We start from the raw sequence: 21,310 nt of genomic DNA on the forward strand, positions 1-21,310 counted from the left end.
TTGTTTGGGGCCAAACCTCCAGGAAGTGATGTCAAGTGGGAAAGGTTGCCCCGTGGCTGGTGAGTCCTCATCGCCCATAAACGTGAAGATGGCATAAAAGTGGCACTCACTCTTCAGATCACTACTGGACTGGAATGAGACGGACTGCCCTGCTGCTCCCTGGACCAAGCAAAGAGTCAAAGAATAGACCACACCCAAAGGCCCCGCAAATAGTATGGTACCCACTCGGCCAGGACATACGAGATGTCTGCAAGGACTGGTTGGCTAACCTCCATTTATGCTACAGGGCCATCACGAGCTAATGAAACCAGCACCCCTCGAGAGCCCAGAACACCTGACCGCCACTAGTTGTCAAAGTGCCTGCTGGGCGACCAAGTTGTAACAACCCTTACTAGGTGCCCCCTGGTCAGTTTGATCCGTGACCGAAGTAAGAGTGGACTCTGGTTTCAAGAAAGATAGATTTACTTGCATCCAAAGAACTGCTGAGACTGTTGTAACAGGGAGACCAGTTTACTGGTGACTACTGGACCAGCACTGGCCTCCCCTCGTGGGAGTAAAAAGTACAGAGGCTGGAGACGACATGACACTCGTGGATACCAGAACGGCTCTGGAACAATTGCTGCATTGCTTCAAGATCCAAAGCACCTTCAGAGTCCTCAGCATCCTGAATCCCATGAATCAGCACCACTTCCTGGATGGACCATGGTAAAGAGAGGACCGTGAGACTGGTGGACCTGACCGGTAATGGTCTCCCTGGACTGTAGTGACCGTTGGGAACCTGTGAATGGCTCAAAACCTGTTGTGGCCCATTCAAGTGAAGATGGATAAGGAACCACCAAGCCATTTAAAACGATTTACTGCAGTCTTTTTAAAAGTGAACTGTGATTTACTTATCTTTGAAAAAGGACATCTCCGGTTTCCTTTTATAGATTTTTGTCGTTTTGGTGTCTAAAGATAAAGAACAACCGTTTTTTAGAAACTGGTGCCAAATTTTATTATGTTGTGTTTCTTATTACTGTTTTGGTACTCCTAAATGCTTTAGACTTTGTTCCTTTGTTTAAGCCGGACTGCTCTGTGCCACAACTACCCAGGACGGAGGTACCGGTTTTATTGAAATACCTAACAGGACCGGATAGAGATTGTGATATTATATGATGAGGTCTTACAACCATACCACATAATATTCCATATTTCTACACTGGTTTACTTCACTCTGCCCCCGTTTGATTTGTTCATCACAAAGTCATGCTTCATGGTGCTCCATGTTAAATTTGGTGTCTTCTCCATATATGATGTTCCTGTTCAAATTCCAAAGCCATTTCTCCTTTTAATTCTTTGACACTAATGCTTTTTGCCAGTTATTCATCTCACATTTAAAGTTCCACATTAAAATGTAATCAGCATCAGTTCGAGTAAATTGATAACAAGGGTCACAATGCACATACTCTGTAATTAGAACTGCCCTATTTACTATTGTGTGCTTTTGACATCGGTAAAATGCTGTGATGCTTTCAAGGTCCATGTTTGCATTGCATAAAAATTCAAACAAACAATATTCATAAATGCCATTGCATATCATGGCATCACTTCTGTGCATGGTAGAGAGACAAATCAGCAGTCATACTCTAATTGTAAACAGTGAAAAAAGTGAATATTTGATGGCAAATTACATTTTACTTGAATTTGTACATCCCTACATTATGTTATAATCTTCAGTAGCTGAACAATTTTTGCATTTACCATTTCTAAAGTCTAGTTGAGATTTGCATGAATCTTTTAAAATCTCGGCCTATCTTAGTTTTTATAATCTTATGTTCCCACCCCAACTGTGTAACATTTCCATGTATTTATTAATAACAAAGCCAAGCATGTTTTACAGTTTTCCATTCATTTGCCCTTACTACCACTTCATATGGTCTGCACTGGCAATGTATTTATGATAACAAAATAATAATATAAGTGTTCATGTTTAAAATCTGTTATGGGCTTTCAATTTTTTTCCCTTTAATATCTACTTACATTACGTCCCCAACATCATGCTCATGAAATGAAACAGGCCCAGCCACTAGTAGACTCCATCGGTCACTTGAAACCTCAAGATGAAACATAATAATCTTAACTCCACTCCAACACTAACCGGTTTAAAACATGTATGGGACGTGGCTTTCCACTTTTACACAAACCTTCTCAACCACCTGCTTCTAATGATAACACTGTTGTGTAAAGACCTCTACATATTCGATTAACTATGCAAGCACCTCATGACACCTACTTCTGTGAAGTCAAGGCTGAAAACGTCTTACTGAAACATTGCACAAACAAAGGATTCACGTCCTGTAGTACAAGACTTGCTATTAGCTTTCTATTAAGTTTTTAAAGTCTTCTTAACACCCACCCAGCAGACACGGTCTTAATTGCAGATACCAGTGATAACTGAATTATTGATTAGTGTTTTAATATTATGTTTGATGCAACTAACTCATTTGAATTCATTACTGAAGAACATGTTGTACATTATATTGTGGATGTCCACTACAATTCCCAGAAAATATGTACCAATATAGAACAAGCTCAATATGAACAAAACTCAGGTGTGATTCTAGTCACACAATGAGCACTCATTAGGATAAAAACAAACACTGCTCACACAATTTCTTTTTCTATGCAATGCAAAGTACCTGCCAACTATAATTCCAAAATGCTTACCAATTTATGACCAGATATAGTCTTCTCAAATTTTCCATCAAATGCTCCCCAAATTTTGAGAAGCTTGTCAGCAGCTTAAAAGACGACAAATGAAAATAATATTATGAAGCAGTTGTTTTGAAGAAGAAAATTATTGATTTCAGAAATATAGACTAGTTTAATGGGGAATTAGGGGTAGAACTATGTTTTTCTTCTCAAACATAAAATCCTCATTGATATTCAAGAGCATGTCTGTTCTACAAAAGGAAGGAGGATACACTCATGAACTTATAACTGGACAAACAAACATACAGATTAACTCTTCTGCAAAGTGATTTCTGATGGACGATTAGCAGACCCAGGCATCAGTGGTGGCTTCAGAAGCAAAACTGTGGGGCGTGGCATCACACTGCTGGCCATGGAGGAGAAATGAGTTGTACGGAATTATGTGGAGTGGCACATGTGGAGTGGCCTTGCATGGACTGGAAGGGAATTGAGTGGAGTGGAATTACACAGAATGGAAAGTTGCCAGAGTTGCCAATGTATTACCCTCTTGTGCTTTAAAGCTTTACATTAGGCACAAACAGACAGGGACATCAGAGAAAAGAACCAGACATAAAGCTGCAGAATGGTTGGTGAGAGTCCAGGAGGTACATGATGGCATCCCTGAATGTCACGGTCAACAAAAAGTGGACATTGTGAGGAGGATATCTCCTGCAATCGAAACAAGATGTAGCGGATGTTAGGTAGAAGCTAATCACTGGTATGAGTCTGGGTGAAAAGGCAGTCAGGAACGAGTTGGCATGCTGTGGAGAGTGGGTTGCAGAACCTCTACATTGTATCAAGCACACAGCACTCCCTCCGCAGCGCGTCTGTCGGCTATTGGTCGACGCAGGTGAGGTTTAAAGGAAATCTACGGGTGCTTGAACCAGAGATTTTCTTTTATTTAAATAAAAAGAGAAATGGGTGGAGGTGAAATCGCTACAACTTCTGCCCCATACATCCATGAATTTAGTGCGCCGCGAGATGCATGGACGTCACATTTCCCCCCACCAGACACGGAGAAGATAAGCAGGCGAGTTCAGTCCAGCATGTCTAGTGAGAATTTTTGCCAGAAGCAGCCACTCCAAAATTTTGGGGAGGCATCATTGGAAATGGGAGAGCCTCCCCTGTCCAACTTTGCCTCTCAGAAACAATTTCCACCTTGCGCAACCCGGTCTCCCTATGGGACTGAGATCTGAAACCAGAGTTCATTCTTTGAAGTGGAGTGCAGTAAATGCTTAGATCACACCTGATCGATCTGTATCAAAGTCAGATTTCTTTAGAAAAGGAGATAGCTTTAGGAGACAGCAGAGATCAGCAAGCAAAAAGCTTAATTTGTTTTTTAAAGCAGATTGCCACTTAAAAGGCATTACACTTTAGATGGATTCCACTTCATAGAAGGTTACAATCTCAGACTCCCAAAAGTGATGCTGCATATGCAGAAGCACCAAATCTGCCACAATCGCTATCTGGGATGACCTAAAACAGATGTGAAAAGAAATTGAGTGTTTGGACTACTCGTGATGGACCCATTTGCACCTTTCAAACAATACACTACCAGACCCCCGGAGAGGGTAAAGATACCAGATATCCATTAAGTATCCTAGAGTGGATCTCGAGTCCACTCATTGTCCATATTTATACTCTGTTTGACTTCTGGGCGCAGTGCAAATGCACCAATCTGAGGATACCAACATAATGTTTAGTCTGAAATTTCAAATTCATTCACATTTACAGAAGGATTTGACATTTTCAACTGTACATTTGCTTCTTTTTTTATACAAACTTGAGAAAGATCAACATCTGACTTTCCATGGTAACCCAAGTGAACCAAATCGCAAACTTTTTCACATGTCTTCCTGTATGTAGGTTTCCCAGAGAAACCATAAGCCATACTCTTGTTCGCTCAACAAGTTTACACAAACTCACTCTACACAAGACAATATCTGCATCTTTGCTTGCAGAACCTCGGCTCACAAGCCATCCAAAAACTTCACTATCACCCATAACTAGATACTTCACCTTCAAGACACCTTTAAACTCCAAAGAGAATGGAAGAATAAGACTATTCACTCAAGACTAATAATTACACCCCAAAAGAAGGCATGCATAAGTGGATCTGCTTTATCCTTACTGGAAGCAAAATTATGGCATTAATGGACAGAAAAAAACACATCACTTAGATATCAGTAAAGCAGCAAGTACTTGGCTCCTCTCAAACAAATGAAGCAGGACAAGAACTAAAATCACCAATCCACAGTAAGACAGCTTGAATAAATGATCTCCACTCAGACTAAAACCAATCTCCCTCACAAGAATTGTAGGGATGATCGCAAGTAAATATTTAACTCTTTATTTCTCTCTATGCAAGCAGTCACAAGATCAAAGCAACACGACAAGGCAAAATGACAATCATTGCGCATAAAATCAAGACGTTGTCCCATGTATGACAATCAACCCAATAACCCACATGGTTGCAACCAGAAAACAATAGAGCACAGGCAATCAAACCCTCATCCCTCTTGGTTCTGCTTTAAATCAAGCACAGCGCCACATTAAAATGGTAAGAGCACCACTCCAATAATCACAGAAGACACCACAGAACAGAATTGGCCACATTACCAACTCACAACCTGCCAATTGAGTACAACTTTCAGTGTGGCAGTCAATCTGTCTGCTAATATGCTTTGATGTATTTTCATGGGTAAAAGCATTATATAAATTGAACTACAAGGCAATAAACAATGTTCCCAGATATATTACATTTGTCAGGTTTTACCAGGGCGCCTACCTAATAGGGTTAATGACTACATCTCCCAGAAGCCCTGGATGTGGGAGTATCGCTATTTAAAGATGGGTGGGACTGATTATCACTGTTCGTGATTTTGTAACTGACAGTGAGTTGAACTTTGCCACTCGTTCCTGTGAAGCGCTTTTCAGTAGTTCCGTGGGAAGCTCTAGCTGTTCTGGCAATTGCTTTCGGTGTGTGGAGGAGCCGCGCCTTTGCCCTAATCCGTGTAGGTTTCCATGACTACAGCCGGCAGACTCGGTGCTTCCGGGTTGCGGCTGGGATTCCGGAGTGTCTCTGAAGCTGCGGCGGTTTGAAGCGTGTCCAGGCTGGTGCTGCTTGGTAAAGCGGCTGGAGGAATCATAGCCTAGGAGAAACGGCTTATCCTACGGAGCGGACCTTTCCGAGAACAATCTAAAGTTCCTGTAAGTTACAGGGAGTGTGTGATTTAACGCACTGCCTTGAATATTCTCCTGCTGCATTACCAAAGTGTAAAAGAGACAGTTCTCTTTGTATTTTGACATTCACGGCTGTGTTAGTTGTATCGTGTTATTTGGCCATAGAGAGTGGAGCGTAGTGGGGGGGGGGGGGGGGCGGGACGACACTCCCTACACGTTACCGCTACGGAGAAAGTCACTAGTGACACTGGATATTAAGTGCCAAAGCGGAAGGTAGTGGGGATCTACACCTTGCCGTGTTTGGAGTCAGATCACTTTGGAACTTGTTGTTCTTGGCCTAAAGAGCGGAAGACAGTAGTAGGAGGCTACGTCTTGCCGTGTCTGATTTGGAACTTTTTGTTTACTTTTAAAGAGACACAGTGCCCGTCACCTTTAGTTTTCTTTGGAATCACTTGGGAGCTGGGTGTGCAAAAGATTCAACATATGTGTTTAAAAGTGTTTCAAGAGTATAACCTGCTTTTTGTATTATTTAGGGACCAGAGGTTCGGATATCTTCTAGATGTTACAGGGAAGAGGTGGATCTCACTTAATACCTAAAGGTGATTCTTAAGGTTCTATTTAGCGAGAATGGAATGAGTGTAGGTTTACATTGTGGATGTCTTTAACCTGGTGTTTTTTTTCTTATCTTTCAGCTATCCCTTCCCTGCAGTCCCCTTCCGTCCCCTCCCTTGTTTCTTTATTTTCCCCTCACCCTATCACTCGAACACACTGTGTTATATACACAGTGTGTTGGTGAGGTCGGGAGGTGGAGCCCTATTGCTACAACCGGATCCTGCAGCGTGGAACCTGACAACATTAGCAAATATTCCAGAAACTACAAACACTTTTCCCTGAGGCAACCCCTTTGTTGCATTTGTGACTTTATTGCATCCTGGAGTGGTTTTCAGTTCTTTAAAACATTTGCACTGATAGGATAGTATTAATTGTTAACTATGCATTCCATGTCCTTTCTGATGTTCATTCCTGTGACTCGAAAGATGCAAATGATAATAAAACCCCAGTTAAATGGAACACGCTAACAATGCCACAGCAGTACTAGGAAGCGTGACTACAGCACAAGGTGATATATACAAGTAAATATAAACATGTTGCTTTACCTTACCAGCTGTAAGTCAATGTATATTTCGGATCACAATCATACACTACTTACATGAACTTGCTAACCATTCTCCGTTTGGACTGAATTTGACAGATGATACTGCTTTGGTGTGTCCTGCTAGTGTAAACTTCAAAGCATAATTAGGCTTTACAGGTGCAGGCTGCAAAAGAAAATACACAAGATTAGTTCTTCTTGACTTTCCTTTCATGGTAATGGCAAACTGGAATATAAACTTCTAAAAGGATACTTACAGCCAATATAATAGCCTATAACACTTGCAAAGCCATTACCACAATGTCACAGAAAGCAAAGTACACTTCAGCGACTATTTGAATAACCTTTATAAATGCCCCCAAGATATGCTCTGGGATGTAACTGCTAAGCAGACGTCCATGAATTGCCTTATTAGCATCAGTGACTTTGAAACGACCCCCCACATGGTAACCTAATTTGTACAATAAAGAAATGCTCTACAAGATTTTTAACATTTTAGAAGCTCTGCCAAATACAGCTCTTGTAGTACGTGTACTTAAAAAAAGAGACAAACTGTTGCAACATATTTCTCTCTCAGGAAGCACAAGCATTTCATCCAACTCATTTACTTGGACTAAGCAGATTTAGAGGATAATTTTGATTTATCAGTTAATGATATGAAGCCACAACATAAATAAACGCATCAAATGTTGTTGGTTACATCAATATTAATGGCAGAAAAGGCTGGGGGTAGGGGAGGAGGGATACAGGTTAGTAAATTAACTCATGACATCAGATATGGAAGCAACACTACAAAGTTTTGGTCGAATGTTCTTTGTTAGCGTACAGCCTGTACACATGGTGCACCAATGCAAAAGGCAAAAAAAAGGGTCACCGCTAATATGCCATTTAGCAAACGTGGCGGTTTTCACAGTAAATATTGTAGCGACAGAACATAATACATTATATTCTGCAGATTTTAATAAAAAGATGTTTCCAACTCAAACAAATTAAAAGTTACAAGAAAAAGAACCCGGAGGTGCTGATCAGAGACTCTTTGCAGAGGTTAACATTTTAGTTAGTTATTGCTGTTTTTGAGGTGTTAAACTAGTACTGGTGAGGTAAAATCGGTATTAAAATGACAAATCTGCAGTTTTGCCACAGAAAATGCCTTACTACGCTCCATAATTTGCCTGTACTCCTGCATAATTTAGTCTACTCTGGTCACATAATTTGATTCTTAATGGCCCCAATATTCCAGTGGCCCAGACTAGAAGCTCTGCACGAAACATCCAAAAGTCGAATATCAACTCATGTAAACAAGAAGTACTGAGTTAGTGAATAAGTCCATTAGGAAGAGGAAATACCTTGCTTTGATTGGATGAAGAGGAAGGTGTTGATTGTGTTTTGGTAGCTTCCGTTTCAGGTTTCTTTTCCTCTGTTGCCATGGTAGTGTGGTTGAAAGAAAATTGTATTTGATGCTGTCCGAAAGAGGATTCAAAGCGAGGCCCTTGGAATAGGGGAAACGGATATGCTATCCAGTCATCTATAAATGCAAAAAACAACAAAAAAACACAAGTAAAATGCAAAAATCGATTAAAATTTCATAAACGCATGCAAAGAAAAATTAATTCGAGGAAAACTGAATTAAAACATTCAAAACCCTAAATTTACAAATGGGATTCAAAACTGTGTTTTGATTGTACACACACGGCTCTGTCATTAATTGTTTGCAGACTCCTTCCTCCTGTTCCCATCAGTCATAGCTTTATCAACTGCATAGTAAGGCGTTTTCCAATTTCATAATATGCAAAAGAAGGACAAGAATGTGTTTACACTTCAAAAGAATCTAGATCAAGACTAAAGATAACGGAGGTTCATGCTCTGGAGGGTGCAATAAGTTAAGCAGGCATGTCAAACCTAAGCCCAGAGAAGTCAGATTCATGTTGGATTTTTAGGATTAACCACATAAGTGCTGGAGCGCGCTTTTCACCATAACAAATGTCTGAGAAAATTAACTATAGCAATTAAAAGCAGTCTACCTCATCAATGGAACTGCAATTTCAGATACACCAGCAAGATGGTTCTGCAAGTTAAATGATAGTCACCAATATAGGACTGTTGCATGGCACAAACCATAGAAAACACTTCACTCTAAGGAAGTAGTAGCTACTTGTCATTCCCCAGATTTAAAAAAACAACAACAAAAAAGTGTCTGCACTGTTTCTGGTTTACGATTCACCAGTAATAGCAACCAAGTGAGGCAAGCCAAGAGCAATGGTGTCACCCTGTAGAGTGGTGTGTGAAGTATTGGGGTAGTGCCTGATGCCCAGAGAGTGGACTCCAAACTTGACACAGTGGTATACGAGTTATATTTACATGTATGGCGGAATGCAAAGAAGTGCGACAATAGGTTCAAAACTACCATATAAATCAGCTGGGACTTTAACCTTACAAGTACTACAGTCTCACATTATGGAAGAACCATGACTTGCACTCTTCTGATCCATCAATAATCATTTGCAATTCAGATTTTACTTTCTTTGCAGGCATTATGGAACATAGATATTATCAGCAATCAGGCCGTTCTTGATCTGATGTTTCGCCTTTGAAGTCTGAGTTTTGATTATAAGAAGCAAGGCCCTAGTGTGTGAATCACCCGATTTACAATGCAGTGGCTAGTGGTAACCAGTGTGGCTCATGGAGGACACGACTAATATAGTCCTATTTAAGTTGATGTCTTGTCTAACTGCAGTATTCCGTATTCTTTGTTTTTTGGCCATTTTTTTTTTTTTTAGTTTTAGTTATACAGAGTACCCATTTGCATAAATCTTTCTTGATATAGCTAGAGATACCAGTATCCTTTATGGAAGTTTAAGGGAGGGGTGAAATTATTGTAGGATTCTCAACCTTCAGAATGGAGTTACCAGTCAGTGTTGACTAGGAATTCACGAGAGTGCGAAGACCCATATCAAGTTAAAGATTTTTCACGTCAGTTAAAGTAGTAGGTGGTCCTTCCATTTTCCTTCAGCCAAGGCGAAATGAAGTTCCATTTTTGCCACAATCTGCAGCCAAGTACTTGCATTTTTTGGAATCGACTTGGAGAGGATTGCTAGCATACTTTGACCTGCAGCTAACATGAATTCACGGTCTTGAAAATTTGACCAGTGAGGTATGGCCGCATTTTAAGATGATCAGATTGTATGGAGCACATTTGGAGCAAATAAGTTTGAAAGAATTCACAAGTGCAAGAAGAGTGACTAGGTAATCGTTGAAAAGTAAAAAGTGCAATTAAGCCCCGGAGATACCTTCTGAAATGGAATATAACGAAGATCTGAAAGGCAGTAGGTAGACGATTTTGGGCCCTGGCCTTCAAGAAACATTTTATCCAGCAGAGGATTATTCCCTGTATCTCAGTGTGATACTACTTTGGAGCAAGTAGCAGCTGCTCAACTGAGTCATAAGCAGAAAAGATACACAGCAGTAGTAGAGCATCAACCACTGACTGATCTTAATTTAGTCCAAAATAAGAGATTGGAGTTTATTCTGTGCATCTTCTTGTTCCGAATCAATTCCACAGGACAAATTGTTTTGTTTGATGAAAGTTATCAGAGTGAAAAATACCTTTTCAACAAGTTTACATAAGACAAACACATTCAACCTGGTAGAGTCCCTCTTTATTTAGAATACAAGTGACAAGAGTTGTTTTTATGTCACTTCGGGATTTAACCAGTTGACAAAGGAATTCAAGACTTCTTTTGCCAGTATGGCAGCAGAGACCTTAGGACTGGCTTGAAGATATCGGAATGATAAGCCGTTGATGGGGAACTAGACATGCTGGTGGCTTTAACATGGTCAATAATTTCTTTCTGTGTCACTATGTTGAATGAGTACAGTGCAGCTTGATTTGGTATGGGAGGCACTCAGGGATAGTGTTTTGGTTCCAAGTAAAGTAAGGTTAGAGACTTTCATGATGAAGTAGTTTTCTGAGTTATCAGAATTTCTCAGACCGATTTACTTTTGTTAAAATGCTCAGTTTAAGATTTTTTGAAGAATGCTTTGGCGTAGTATTTACCCTCCAACATGTGTTGTGTGCAATAGGAACTATCTGGCCGTTTTGATGGAAGTTCAATGGATTCTGTATGGCCTTTGGAGTCACTTAACATTTAGATTGAGTGTTTTTGTTCAGTCTTTTGAGGGATCTTGTTTCTGTTGTTCATGGCTTACATAAGAGTTGATACAACAGTTTTCATTCTGGAATACTGTAGGTGTATGGTTTTCAGGTAGTTCACCAGGTCAAAGGGCGCGGGTTTACTATTATTGGAACTGTTTTACAGGCATTTCTGAGACCCAGGGAAGGTGGGAGGGGGTGTGGAGGGTCTTTGGAATTTTGCCATTAATTTGATTGAGCAACAGAAAGGGGACCAATCAACCTTTGGGAAGGGTCTTTCACTTAGTTGCAACACAGGCAGCCACATGTTTAGTAACGTTTGAGCCCCTTGAGTTCGAAACAATTTTTTGTAAAAATCGTCAGCTTATGCAGCAGAGGATGGATTAGGTAGCAACAACAACAAATCCATAATTAAGGGAAAAATTCCACAGCCGCAAATATCACGTAATTCTAGATGCTCGGTCTGTTGAATACTGGGGTTTTGAAAGGAGCAAATGCTGGCCTTGTTATTTGAGTTTTGTGTATGGCACTTTGTAGGAATGTCTATAGTGATATTCAACTACATTTCTTCTGGTTAAAACTTGTGCAAGCTGAATGTGGGAGATAATACACAATAAGGTGGTGGGGGGGGAGCAGATGTTTCGGCTTTCTGGAGCTTATGTTGAAGCTCATGTTTGTCACCCCGGCCGGTCTCAAAACAGAAGTAGTAATCAAGGTCTACTGCACAGTACCTCTAGATACTACAGTAAGCCAATAAGAGAAAGTTCAATAAGCTTTTGACAATCTCTTAAACATTTAAACACAAAGTGACTTTCACTTTATATAACAAATTCTCCACACTACGAAAATACATTCCAGTTATAACACCGCACAAGATCTGAAATTCCTGAGCACCTACAAAAATACACATTGAGCAGTATCCCAGTTTCATCTACCCCAATACAGACTTCACATGCACAGTCAATTTTTAAGAGACCAGACCTAGCCATCCCACTTGAAATACCACCCCAAGGGACTGGAAGCAGAGGGTCCTACACCTTGGGACTCCCGAGTCGTAAAGTAGCTCAAGGCTACTAGGTTGCACTATACAAAGAAAACAAATGTGCGTCATCTGACTGCATGGACAAGAAGGTTAAACCTAAAGGCTGTGAAATCATTACAATATCTCAGTTGCTGCCCTATGCTAAATATGGGTTGCTACCAAACACCATCATTTACCATGCACCGTTTGAAGTTCCATCGGATAAGCAATCCAAAGGCTTAGAAAATATATTTAGAAAATACATTTTAAAAAAAACACACAAGTTGGTTGTACGACAAGTGGCTACAATCAGCTTTTGTTGTCTTTTGGCAAGCTAATCATTTCCATAATAACGACCCATGGTATATCACTCTTATTTTACCCCCATTATACCTATATAAGACTTCTACATCTGCTCACAATTTGGGAAACACCGAATTAAGATGGTGTAATGTGCTTGCAGTAAGGATTACAGGCAAGCCAGCCATGTTGATGTTTCCAATGCTTGTTTGCATTACCCAATATGCCTTCTTTACACCATGTTTAGCTATCATACAATATACCATTGTGTAAAAGTAACATTTCGGATTCTAAGCAGCATTAAAAAGGTGGGTAGCATGCAATTAGTTGTTTTAGTAAATTTTAAAAACCTACTTTACCACCCGCCTTGCCTCGAACAGCAGGGAACCCATTACCTCATCTGATTATGTTAAAGACTAGGAGCCAAAGTGGACTCAAGGAATGTACATGAAACACTTTGATTTCGGTGATTGGTTCATCAAATCATCAAAATCAGGCACTATAATACAGAAGGTACCACTGAAAATAATAGTGAGCAGACTAGAATCAGTTTGCAGGACCCCGCAGAAATAATTATAAAAAGTTAAGACAACCCTATGAAAAACGTATCAGAGATTGTGTGATACACACAGAATCTGGCACAGTGTTACAACAAAGTTATGGTGTGCGGCAATACAAACAGCACAAGTCAAACTGCATTACTACATACTTGCTAAAACAAGCATGACTTATGGTCATCATTTCGCACATCAATGAAAATTTGCCATCTTGTTGGGAACCGGTTATAAACTGATAAGTGATGGAGTGTACTTGTGACAACATCCCTTTCTAAGAAGAGGAGGGGGAAGAAGAGAGCACACTTTAAACAAAATATTAACATTTTTTTATGCATTAATTTAAAACATAATTTAGCCTATGTTTTAAAACATTTGAAGAAGAAAAAAAAAAAAGAACACAAGTTTTAATTAACAAGGTCTATTCAATCAAACTGACAAAAGGCATTATCTTCTGCTGTCTTCACCACAGTGTCCTACTGGTCAGTTATGTAATCTAATTCAGTTAATGAAGCAGCAGTGTAATACTAATGTTTTAGACCCACTAGGGTTAGAACAATTTATTGGAATCAACGTGGTATTTTCATAACTAGAACAACAATCTCTTTCTGGCTCCAAACCAAACCCCATCAAACCTCCACCTCTATTAAATTATTGAACAACTGCCAACACCAAACAAAATAGCAGGAAGGTATGTCATAATATAGCCTTAGAGCCTGCTGTAACTGGCTCTACCGGCCATTAAAGCCCAGCTACAGTGTTAAAGGTACAAGACAAAGGCCATTAACAAGGGAGCAGGCCTTTAATGGCTGGTACAGCCCGCTACAGAGAGCTTTAAGGCTATTAGAACATTCCGACCCCAGAGGGTAGAAAGTTCTAATTTGCAAACCAAAGGCCTCACGGCATTTGAGGGGATTGATGTCCCATTGGGAGCCATGAGGCCATCTGTTCTCAGCAACAGCTGTGAAACAAACACTGGAATGTTGGAGCTCTGGGAGTCTACCGGGCATTAGAAGCCAGAGCACTCCATTGTCTTCAATGAAGCGCTCAACATTCTAATGTTTAAATAAAGTAGGGTGACCATACGTCCCGGATTTCCCCGACAGTCCCAGTCCCCCAAAGCTTTTCTTAATTTTAAAGCTATGTCCCGGTTTTTTGGGACAAGGTCAATTCAACCTGTAAAGGAAAAATGAAAGGTGTACGCTAAAAGTAATTTGTCTGGTTCAGGCAGCGGAGGAGCCCATCAGCTGAATGCATGCTACAGCAAAGTGCAGGCAGAGTGGGGAGAAGGGCAGGGTGCTCAGGGAAAAGGTGATGCCATAGCTAAATGTATGTTAGCAAAGCTTGTAAATGCGTGGCTGGTTATATTATATATACACACATATGCAACCCCATGCAAAAATCGAGACAGGTCAGTAATAAGTAAGGCTGTAGTCCTACTTTTGTCTGTCCAGTTTTTTTCTTTTCAAAATACGGTCACCCAAATATGTTCTTTTAGGCATTTGGTGGAGGGGGCGGGAGAGGGAGCAAGGATTAGAGCATCTTAAATCGTCAATATTGCCTACACCCAATTTATTAGACACCCCAGTCTATGTTACCCAGAGCATTTTTAGGTCTCGCGCCTGCGTTGCACTGCACAGCAGTGCTTGCGCAGAGCGAGATCTTCAGTGAGTGAAAAATGGGGTTTTAGCACTGACCTAGGAATCAAACACGCGATTCCTTTTGTGCTACCCCATTGGCCTTTGCGTGCGTCTTTTTATAAAAGCCTGCACGCAATTAGCCAAAGGCATGCGCGTTGCTCCGCCCACGGACTATTGGTGTCTATTACGCACTTGGTGCGCGTAATAGACACCAATAGGCCATGAGGTTTCAATTATCGTGCCCAGAAACAGGCGCGATAATTGAAACCACGGCGCGCTGTGGCGCACGCGCACCACTCGCGCAAGTAAATGAAAGAAGCCGTGTTTTGTTCAGCGCCACTTTCACCCGGCTTGTTTTTCAAAGCGTGATTAGATCAACGGATAAAGACTTTTGGGATTTTTGCGTTTGTATGTTCATCAGTGGTTGTTTGTGCACTGCTGGGATTCGCTGCAGAAGACAAGGAATGTGAGAAAGTGGCTCTTTATATACTGGACTAGAATGTAGTACAGTGTGTATAGAGTCCACCAATCCCAGAGGTATAACAGACGTTAAAGTCAGAACTGACCTTACTCTCCAAAGTGGTAGCTTGGTCGAGCAGTAAGGCAGTACCAGAGGACAGTGTAAAGCATTTGTTGTACACACTCAGTCAGCAAAAGGTTTCACACACTCAAGAACTGAACTCCAGGCCAATTGGTATTATATCCTCAGATATTTTTAGAACCAACAGTTATGAAAATATAGTTTTCAAGTTATGAGTACTCTCATATAAATACTTTGCAGAGAAGCAATGAAGTTTGTGCACACAATAATTGCAGGACAGATAGTAAGCCACACAGTCCTGAAACACACTCTAGCATTGAGCGCAATGGGTTTTTCACAGGTAAAAACAGATTACTTTACGGATTACTTTGGTAGTTCCAGGACTAGATCTAAGATTCAGTCCTGGGGTCTAAGCTGAAACCAGATTAGAAAAAACTTTTAGTTACCGTGATGAATTTTCCTGAATATAATACTGTTTTAAAGTTCACACTTTTCAAGGTAAATCTGACAATGTTATTCAATGGGAGGAAATTCAGGCTGCAGGTAAAGTACGATCGCGTTACTTTGGTAACGCGGCACTAGTCTCCTAGGGCCAGCACTGGGAGCTTAGCTCAAACCAGGTAGGTAATTACGTTTCAGTATTTCGTACGATTTTTAAAGAATATTTGCAGTTTTCAAAAGTAGACAGAAGAAATTTCATAGAAAAGCAGACAATGGGTTCCTATGGAGAAAATACAGATTACTAGAAAACCCGCTAGGGATTACTTTTGTGGTTCAGTACTGGGCTGAAATGTACAGTAATGGCTTCTCCCCTGATCACAGGTGAGTACTTTCGAATTCAGACTTTGGCTGATTTTATAGGAATAGTTTCAGTTTTCAAATCTTCACGCTTAGAACATTTTAGAGTCAAAATGGGTCAATGTTATCCAATGGCAGGTAAGTGAATTACCGGTTTCCAGGTGAGTACTTGGTTGGTGAGGTTATGGTTCTGGTTATAGACTCAGGGGTCCCCCAAGGTCAGGTGAGTACAGTTAGTTCAATCCCAGCGGCACAGGGGCGGCCAGGTACAGAGGTAGTTAGGCCCAATGATATCCAATGAGGGAAAGGGGGCTTTCGGTTGGTGGCTGCTGGCTTGCAGGCCACGCGGCTCTGGGAGCTCGGCTCCTGGTCACTTGCTCAGGGCAGGGGGGGGGGGGGGTAGGTTAGGACCAAGGGGTTACAGCCAGCGGCACTCGGGCGGTCGGGTCCCGGATGCTTTTGAGCCGTTGGGCGCTCAATGTTATCCAATGAGGATCTTGCAAAGGGAACAAAGGCTCGGGGACGGTGACTCTCCAGTGGCGACCAGCACTTCGAGGGGTAAGTTGAGATGTTGAAGCACAGGTAGGTACCCCAAAGAGAGTCACAGGGGGACGCGGGGCGTCTTTGGGGGGTCGGAAAAGCTTACCCTCTGCTGGTCGCGGTTGGGGTGGCCCCTGGTTCTGAGTCTGCAGGCGTCGGCTGGTTCTTCGAGGAGGGTCTTTGGGGACTGGACTTTGGGTCCCAGTCGCCGGGGGGACGTCCTCGTGGACTTGGTTCAAGTTGGCCCGGGCTCGGCTGGTGCAGAGTGGGCTGGTCCGGAGCTTCCTGGTGGGCACCAGGTGGGTTGTTGCAGCAGAGCCTCTGCTGATGGGAGTCCCAATCGTCGAGAGGGTCAAGGCAGGTAGGTCCTCTGGGTGTCCCAAGGTTGCTGTCCGCAGAGGTTTGCCGGGTTTAGGCATGAGCAGGTTCCAGGATCAACAGGCAGGTAGGGCTGGGGCCAAGTCAGTTGTTGTTGTCCTGTTACCAGCTGCCTTATACGGATGCGGGCCTATAACATTGCATGTACTTTGACAGTGTTGCATGTATTGGCATATACAGTTATAGTGATTGAGAATAGCTGTGACATACTGATGCAGACCTATAACGTTGCACGTATTTTGTCAGCCCAACATTTATTATAGCATATACAGTTATGTGGGCCTTGGCGTTTAAGGGGTGTTCACATGTCATTTAACGTTTAGAGGAGAGTTATATATCGTGGTTGTATTCAGAACACCATAATGGACAATATATGCACAATATTACGCTTATTAGGCAAGCTAGCTTTGCATGGCTAGCATCCAATTTGTTCAGACCCTTCTGGATTGTGTCTAGAAGGTACATCGATTTGCACTCCCTAATATTCGGAATGGACAGGATGTTGCCCCCTCTGACACCAAGTGTAGCCTTCTCCAGTACCAACCACTTCAAACTCTCAGGTGCATGTTGTGTATTTTGAAAATGTTCTACAAGAGGAGTGCCTTGCACACCACAGCGAATCCTGTTTTTGGGCATGGTCATATTGCACTCTGGCTTTCCATCTATTACTGTTAATTAAATCCTGACCCTACTCGCCACTAAAGAGCCTCTCTCTCTCACACAGACACTCTCGCAGAAAGGCACTCTCACTGACTCTCTCTCACTGACTCTCACAGACAGAAACACTCACTCTCTCCCGGAATCACTCCCCCCCCCCCCCCCGACTCACTATCCCCCCCCCCCCGACTCACTATTCCCCTCCCTCCCCCGACTCACTATGCCCCCCGACTCACTATGCCCCCCCCCCCCGAGACTCACTATCACCCCCCCCCCCCGAGACTCACTATCACCCCCCCCCCCCCGAGACTCACTATCCCCCTCACTACCCCGAGACTCCCCCCCCCCTCCCCCGAGACTCACTACCCCCCTCCCGACTCACTATCCCCCCTCCCGACTCACTATCCCCCCTCCCGACTCACTATCCCCCCTCCCGACTCACTATCCCCCCTCCCGACTCACTATCCCCCCCGACTCACTATCTCCCCCCCCCCCCCGACTCACTATCCCCCCCCCCCCGACTCACTATCCCCTCCCCCCGACTCACTATCCCCCCCCCCCCCCGACTCACTATCCCCCCCCCGACTCACTATCCCCCCCGACTCACTATCCCCCCCGACTCACTAACTCACTCTAGCAATGCCAATACCTCAATCTTTAATAAAGCAAGACCTATTGCATAGCAAATGCTTGTTAGTAATGGTTTCAAATATATGAATAGGAGTTTTCGGAGATTGAAGGCTTCAAGGACAAAACCATTTAAAAAGGACTAAAGGACCCATACCTTAACATGTAAAAAAAAAAAAAAAAAAAGATAATTTCTTACTAATCATTCAACATGAACAGAGAAAGTGCTTGGGCTTTTCTAAAAAACGGTAAGCAAAATTCCTTGGATTGCCACAGATTAACAAACGCATTTAATTCAAACCCAACTCTGTTGACCGAGAGAAATCATAGGAAGGACTTTGATTTCAATCTGTATATATTTGAAGTGAACTAGAGGTGAGATTTATGTGTCGCTTAAGAAATTATCATGGCTATGTCATGCATTAAAGGAAATTCCTAAAAATACTTTTTTTTTTTTTTTTTTTTTTTTTAAAGGTGCCCGTATGTGCAGATACCACGCAGAGGTACTGAAGCCACATGCCTCTCTCAAAGTGGGTCATGTTTGGCTGGACTAACTTAAAGACAATTGTACCATCCTTCAGCAAGTTGCTTTTAGGTGCATCACATATAATAAAAGTATATGCAATATAGAAGAGAAAGTAAAAACTATACACTGGCAAACAAAACCACTAGATGTACAATGTGGGACCAATTAGGCTCACACAATTATTAAGCCATATTAATAGAAAGACAAAGATGGTTATCAGGGTATGCAGTGTGCGATTACAAGGAATTTGTGTGGAGTATAATAAAACGCAGAATTGACAAGCCCAAAGACTGCAGTGTATGGAAATAAGCTCAAATAAATAGGATGTTAAATGCTGTTAAAGTTATTTTAAGAGGGAACTAAACAAATTGCTCAAAGGTGGTTGGTTACCAGTAACACAGCTGTGCCGGGAGAGTGTCTTAACTTTTAAGACATACGTGGCGATACTACAGATCATAAAGTCTTGAAAGATTTGACACTGATGTTCCATATTTTGGAATAATTTAGTCTCTCCAGTGCTGACGTTCAGATTCATCCATTTTGGTGTATAGTGCAACTAATTATTCTTATTTTTAGAATGGGCAGGGGAATTTAGATATTCTGTAGATTCTATATCCACTGATAAGCTATTCAAGTCTTATCCACTGCCATCCACAGCGCTTAGCCTCTTTAGGTACATGCATACACTTGAAATACATTTTAATTTAATCAGTAGAACTACATGATGGACTTGTCCATTAGTTTCAGCTCAGAGTATGAAATGTATCCCTTCAAAACCTACGTTTCAAGAACATTGTCCATCCAGTACAGGTTTTGACTTCATTAGTCTTGCTTTCATTCTGAAGAAGCTTACTAGGAACTAGATGCAAGTTTAATGGAGTAGTACACCTAGAGAGGATTATTGCAGAACAATCATCCTCCATAGCAGCGTCACTGTGGAAGTCGTTAAAAGATTCTGCTGTATTGCTTCAGCAAGCCTCGAAAAATCATAAAAATTTTACCAGACCTGCAGCTCTAGTGACTTTAATAATCTACTTGGTGCAACACTAATGTACTTGACCCATTAACCGATCTTACCGGTTGTGCTCCTAGGCAAATATTTTATTTGTCACTTTTTTCTTCATTTAACACACAAAAGGACCATCAAATATGTGAGTTCAGTATTTCTGCTGTACAAAAAAACTAATTTCATTTAACAAACAAAACTGTTGCTCCATGAACAATAAGAATCTAGCCCACATATGCACCTGATTTGCCTCTTCGTTCACTAATAGCATTGTCTTCGGGTCAGGAATGTTTCACAGTTCCTGCATTAAAACTCACTTTTAATAAAGACATTATAATGCATGCTGTGGTATTGTGTACTGTCATTTACAGACAGCACATTTTCTATTGAAATGGCCATAAACATTTCCACTAACATGCAGTTTTACTGATAAAACTATATAGCATACAAGCAATAATTGTGCAATTGGGTTTCAGCTAAAATATTTGTTTGCACATCAAGTAAGATGTCTTGATTTGTTTTCATGCTACTAAAGTCTCTTTCCATCACACAGAATTACAAAAAAGTGTGCTTTCCTAAATACGGAAATAGTTAGTGAAATATTTGTGAGATAAAAAAAACTGGACATCCTATAGTCTTCCATTTCCACTTGTATGGTTCAGTTCACAAAATCTCCTAACTTTGCAAAGAAAAGTAAACACCAACCTCTAGGGTTAACAAAGCAGCAAATTGTAAGAAGACCTAAGTTGACATTTGACCTGTCTTTGAATGTAGGGCAAAAGTGACAAGATTAAAAACAAGATTTAAGGCAGCTTTATTGCTCATTCGCTTTACACAACACTATTGTTTCTCCGCTTGCCAGAACGGGCCAGTAGTCCCTAAAAATGGCTCACCCTGAAAAAAAATCTGACTCACCAAAGCAAGTAGATTTCTTGAGGCCTGTTCAGTGTCAGGGATGTGTGCCATGCCGACTCTTCACTTTGTTCTGCACCAAGACACGCAGCATGCAAAGGCAGTGTGTGAGCGTCAGGGTACAGGACCTCTAAGGGTGGCACAATAAGTGCTGCGTTCCTTAGAGACCTCCTCTGGTCACAGTGTCCTGGGTACCTGTGGTACCATTTACCAGGGGCTGACCTGTGGCCAGAGATGCCAATTGGGTTTAGGCTTCAATGGAATTTTAGGTAAGTAACATAGGCCATGGGTACCAGATTAGCAGGAGCCCAAGGCACACTCAGACAATAGTGGGGGCATACCATGCAGAAAGAGAGCACTTTCTCACATTACACAACTCAAAAAAAAAACATGAAACGTTTAAAAATGTCTTATCTGCAAAGACACAAACTCCTAAATATTGTTGCTGCGGGTCTTCATACCCCCTTGCTTCACTTCTAATATAGGAAAGTATGTGACTGTGTTATATGGAGCTTTGACTGAAAAACGTTGTCCTGAATAGTTTGAAACCATCATGCATCAGGATATTTTATGTTGGAACCACGTGGTACATTA

At 41.6% G+C, this 21,310-nt stretch overlaps 1 protein-coding gene across 1 annotated transcript in view; it reads right to left on the reverse strand.

Annotated features, from left to right (window-relative positions):
• Nucleotides 1-21,310, reverse strand: part of WDR5 (WD repeat domain 5) — a 105,583-nt gene that overhangs the window by 77,463 nt on the left and 6,810 nt on the right. Inside the window, exons 3-5 of the mRNA XM_078641945.1 lie at nucleotides 8,413-8,591; nucleotides 7,124-7,232; nucleotides 2,707-2,780 (exon numbers count right to left, since the gene is read on the reverse strand). Of these exons, the coding sequence (XP_078498071.1) occupies nucleotides 2,707-2,780; nucleotides 7,124-7,232; nucleotides 8,413-8,493 (264 nt within the window). The 5' untranslated portion in view covers nucleotides 8,494-8,591. The remainder of the gene's footprint in view (nucleotides 1-2,706; nucleotides 2,781-7,123; nucleotides 7,233-8,412; nucleotides 8,592-21,310) is intronic.

Source organism: Lissotriton helveticus, chromosome 5_1 (assembly GCF_964261635.1).
Source record: "Lissotriton helveticus chromosome 5_1, aLisHel1.1, whole genome shotgun sequence".
In the NCBI taxonomy this organism is placed as follows: Eukaryota; Metazoa; Chordata; class Amphibia; order Caudata; family Salamandridae; genus Lissotriton; species Lissotriton helveticus.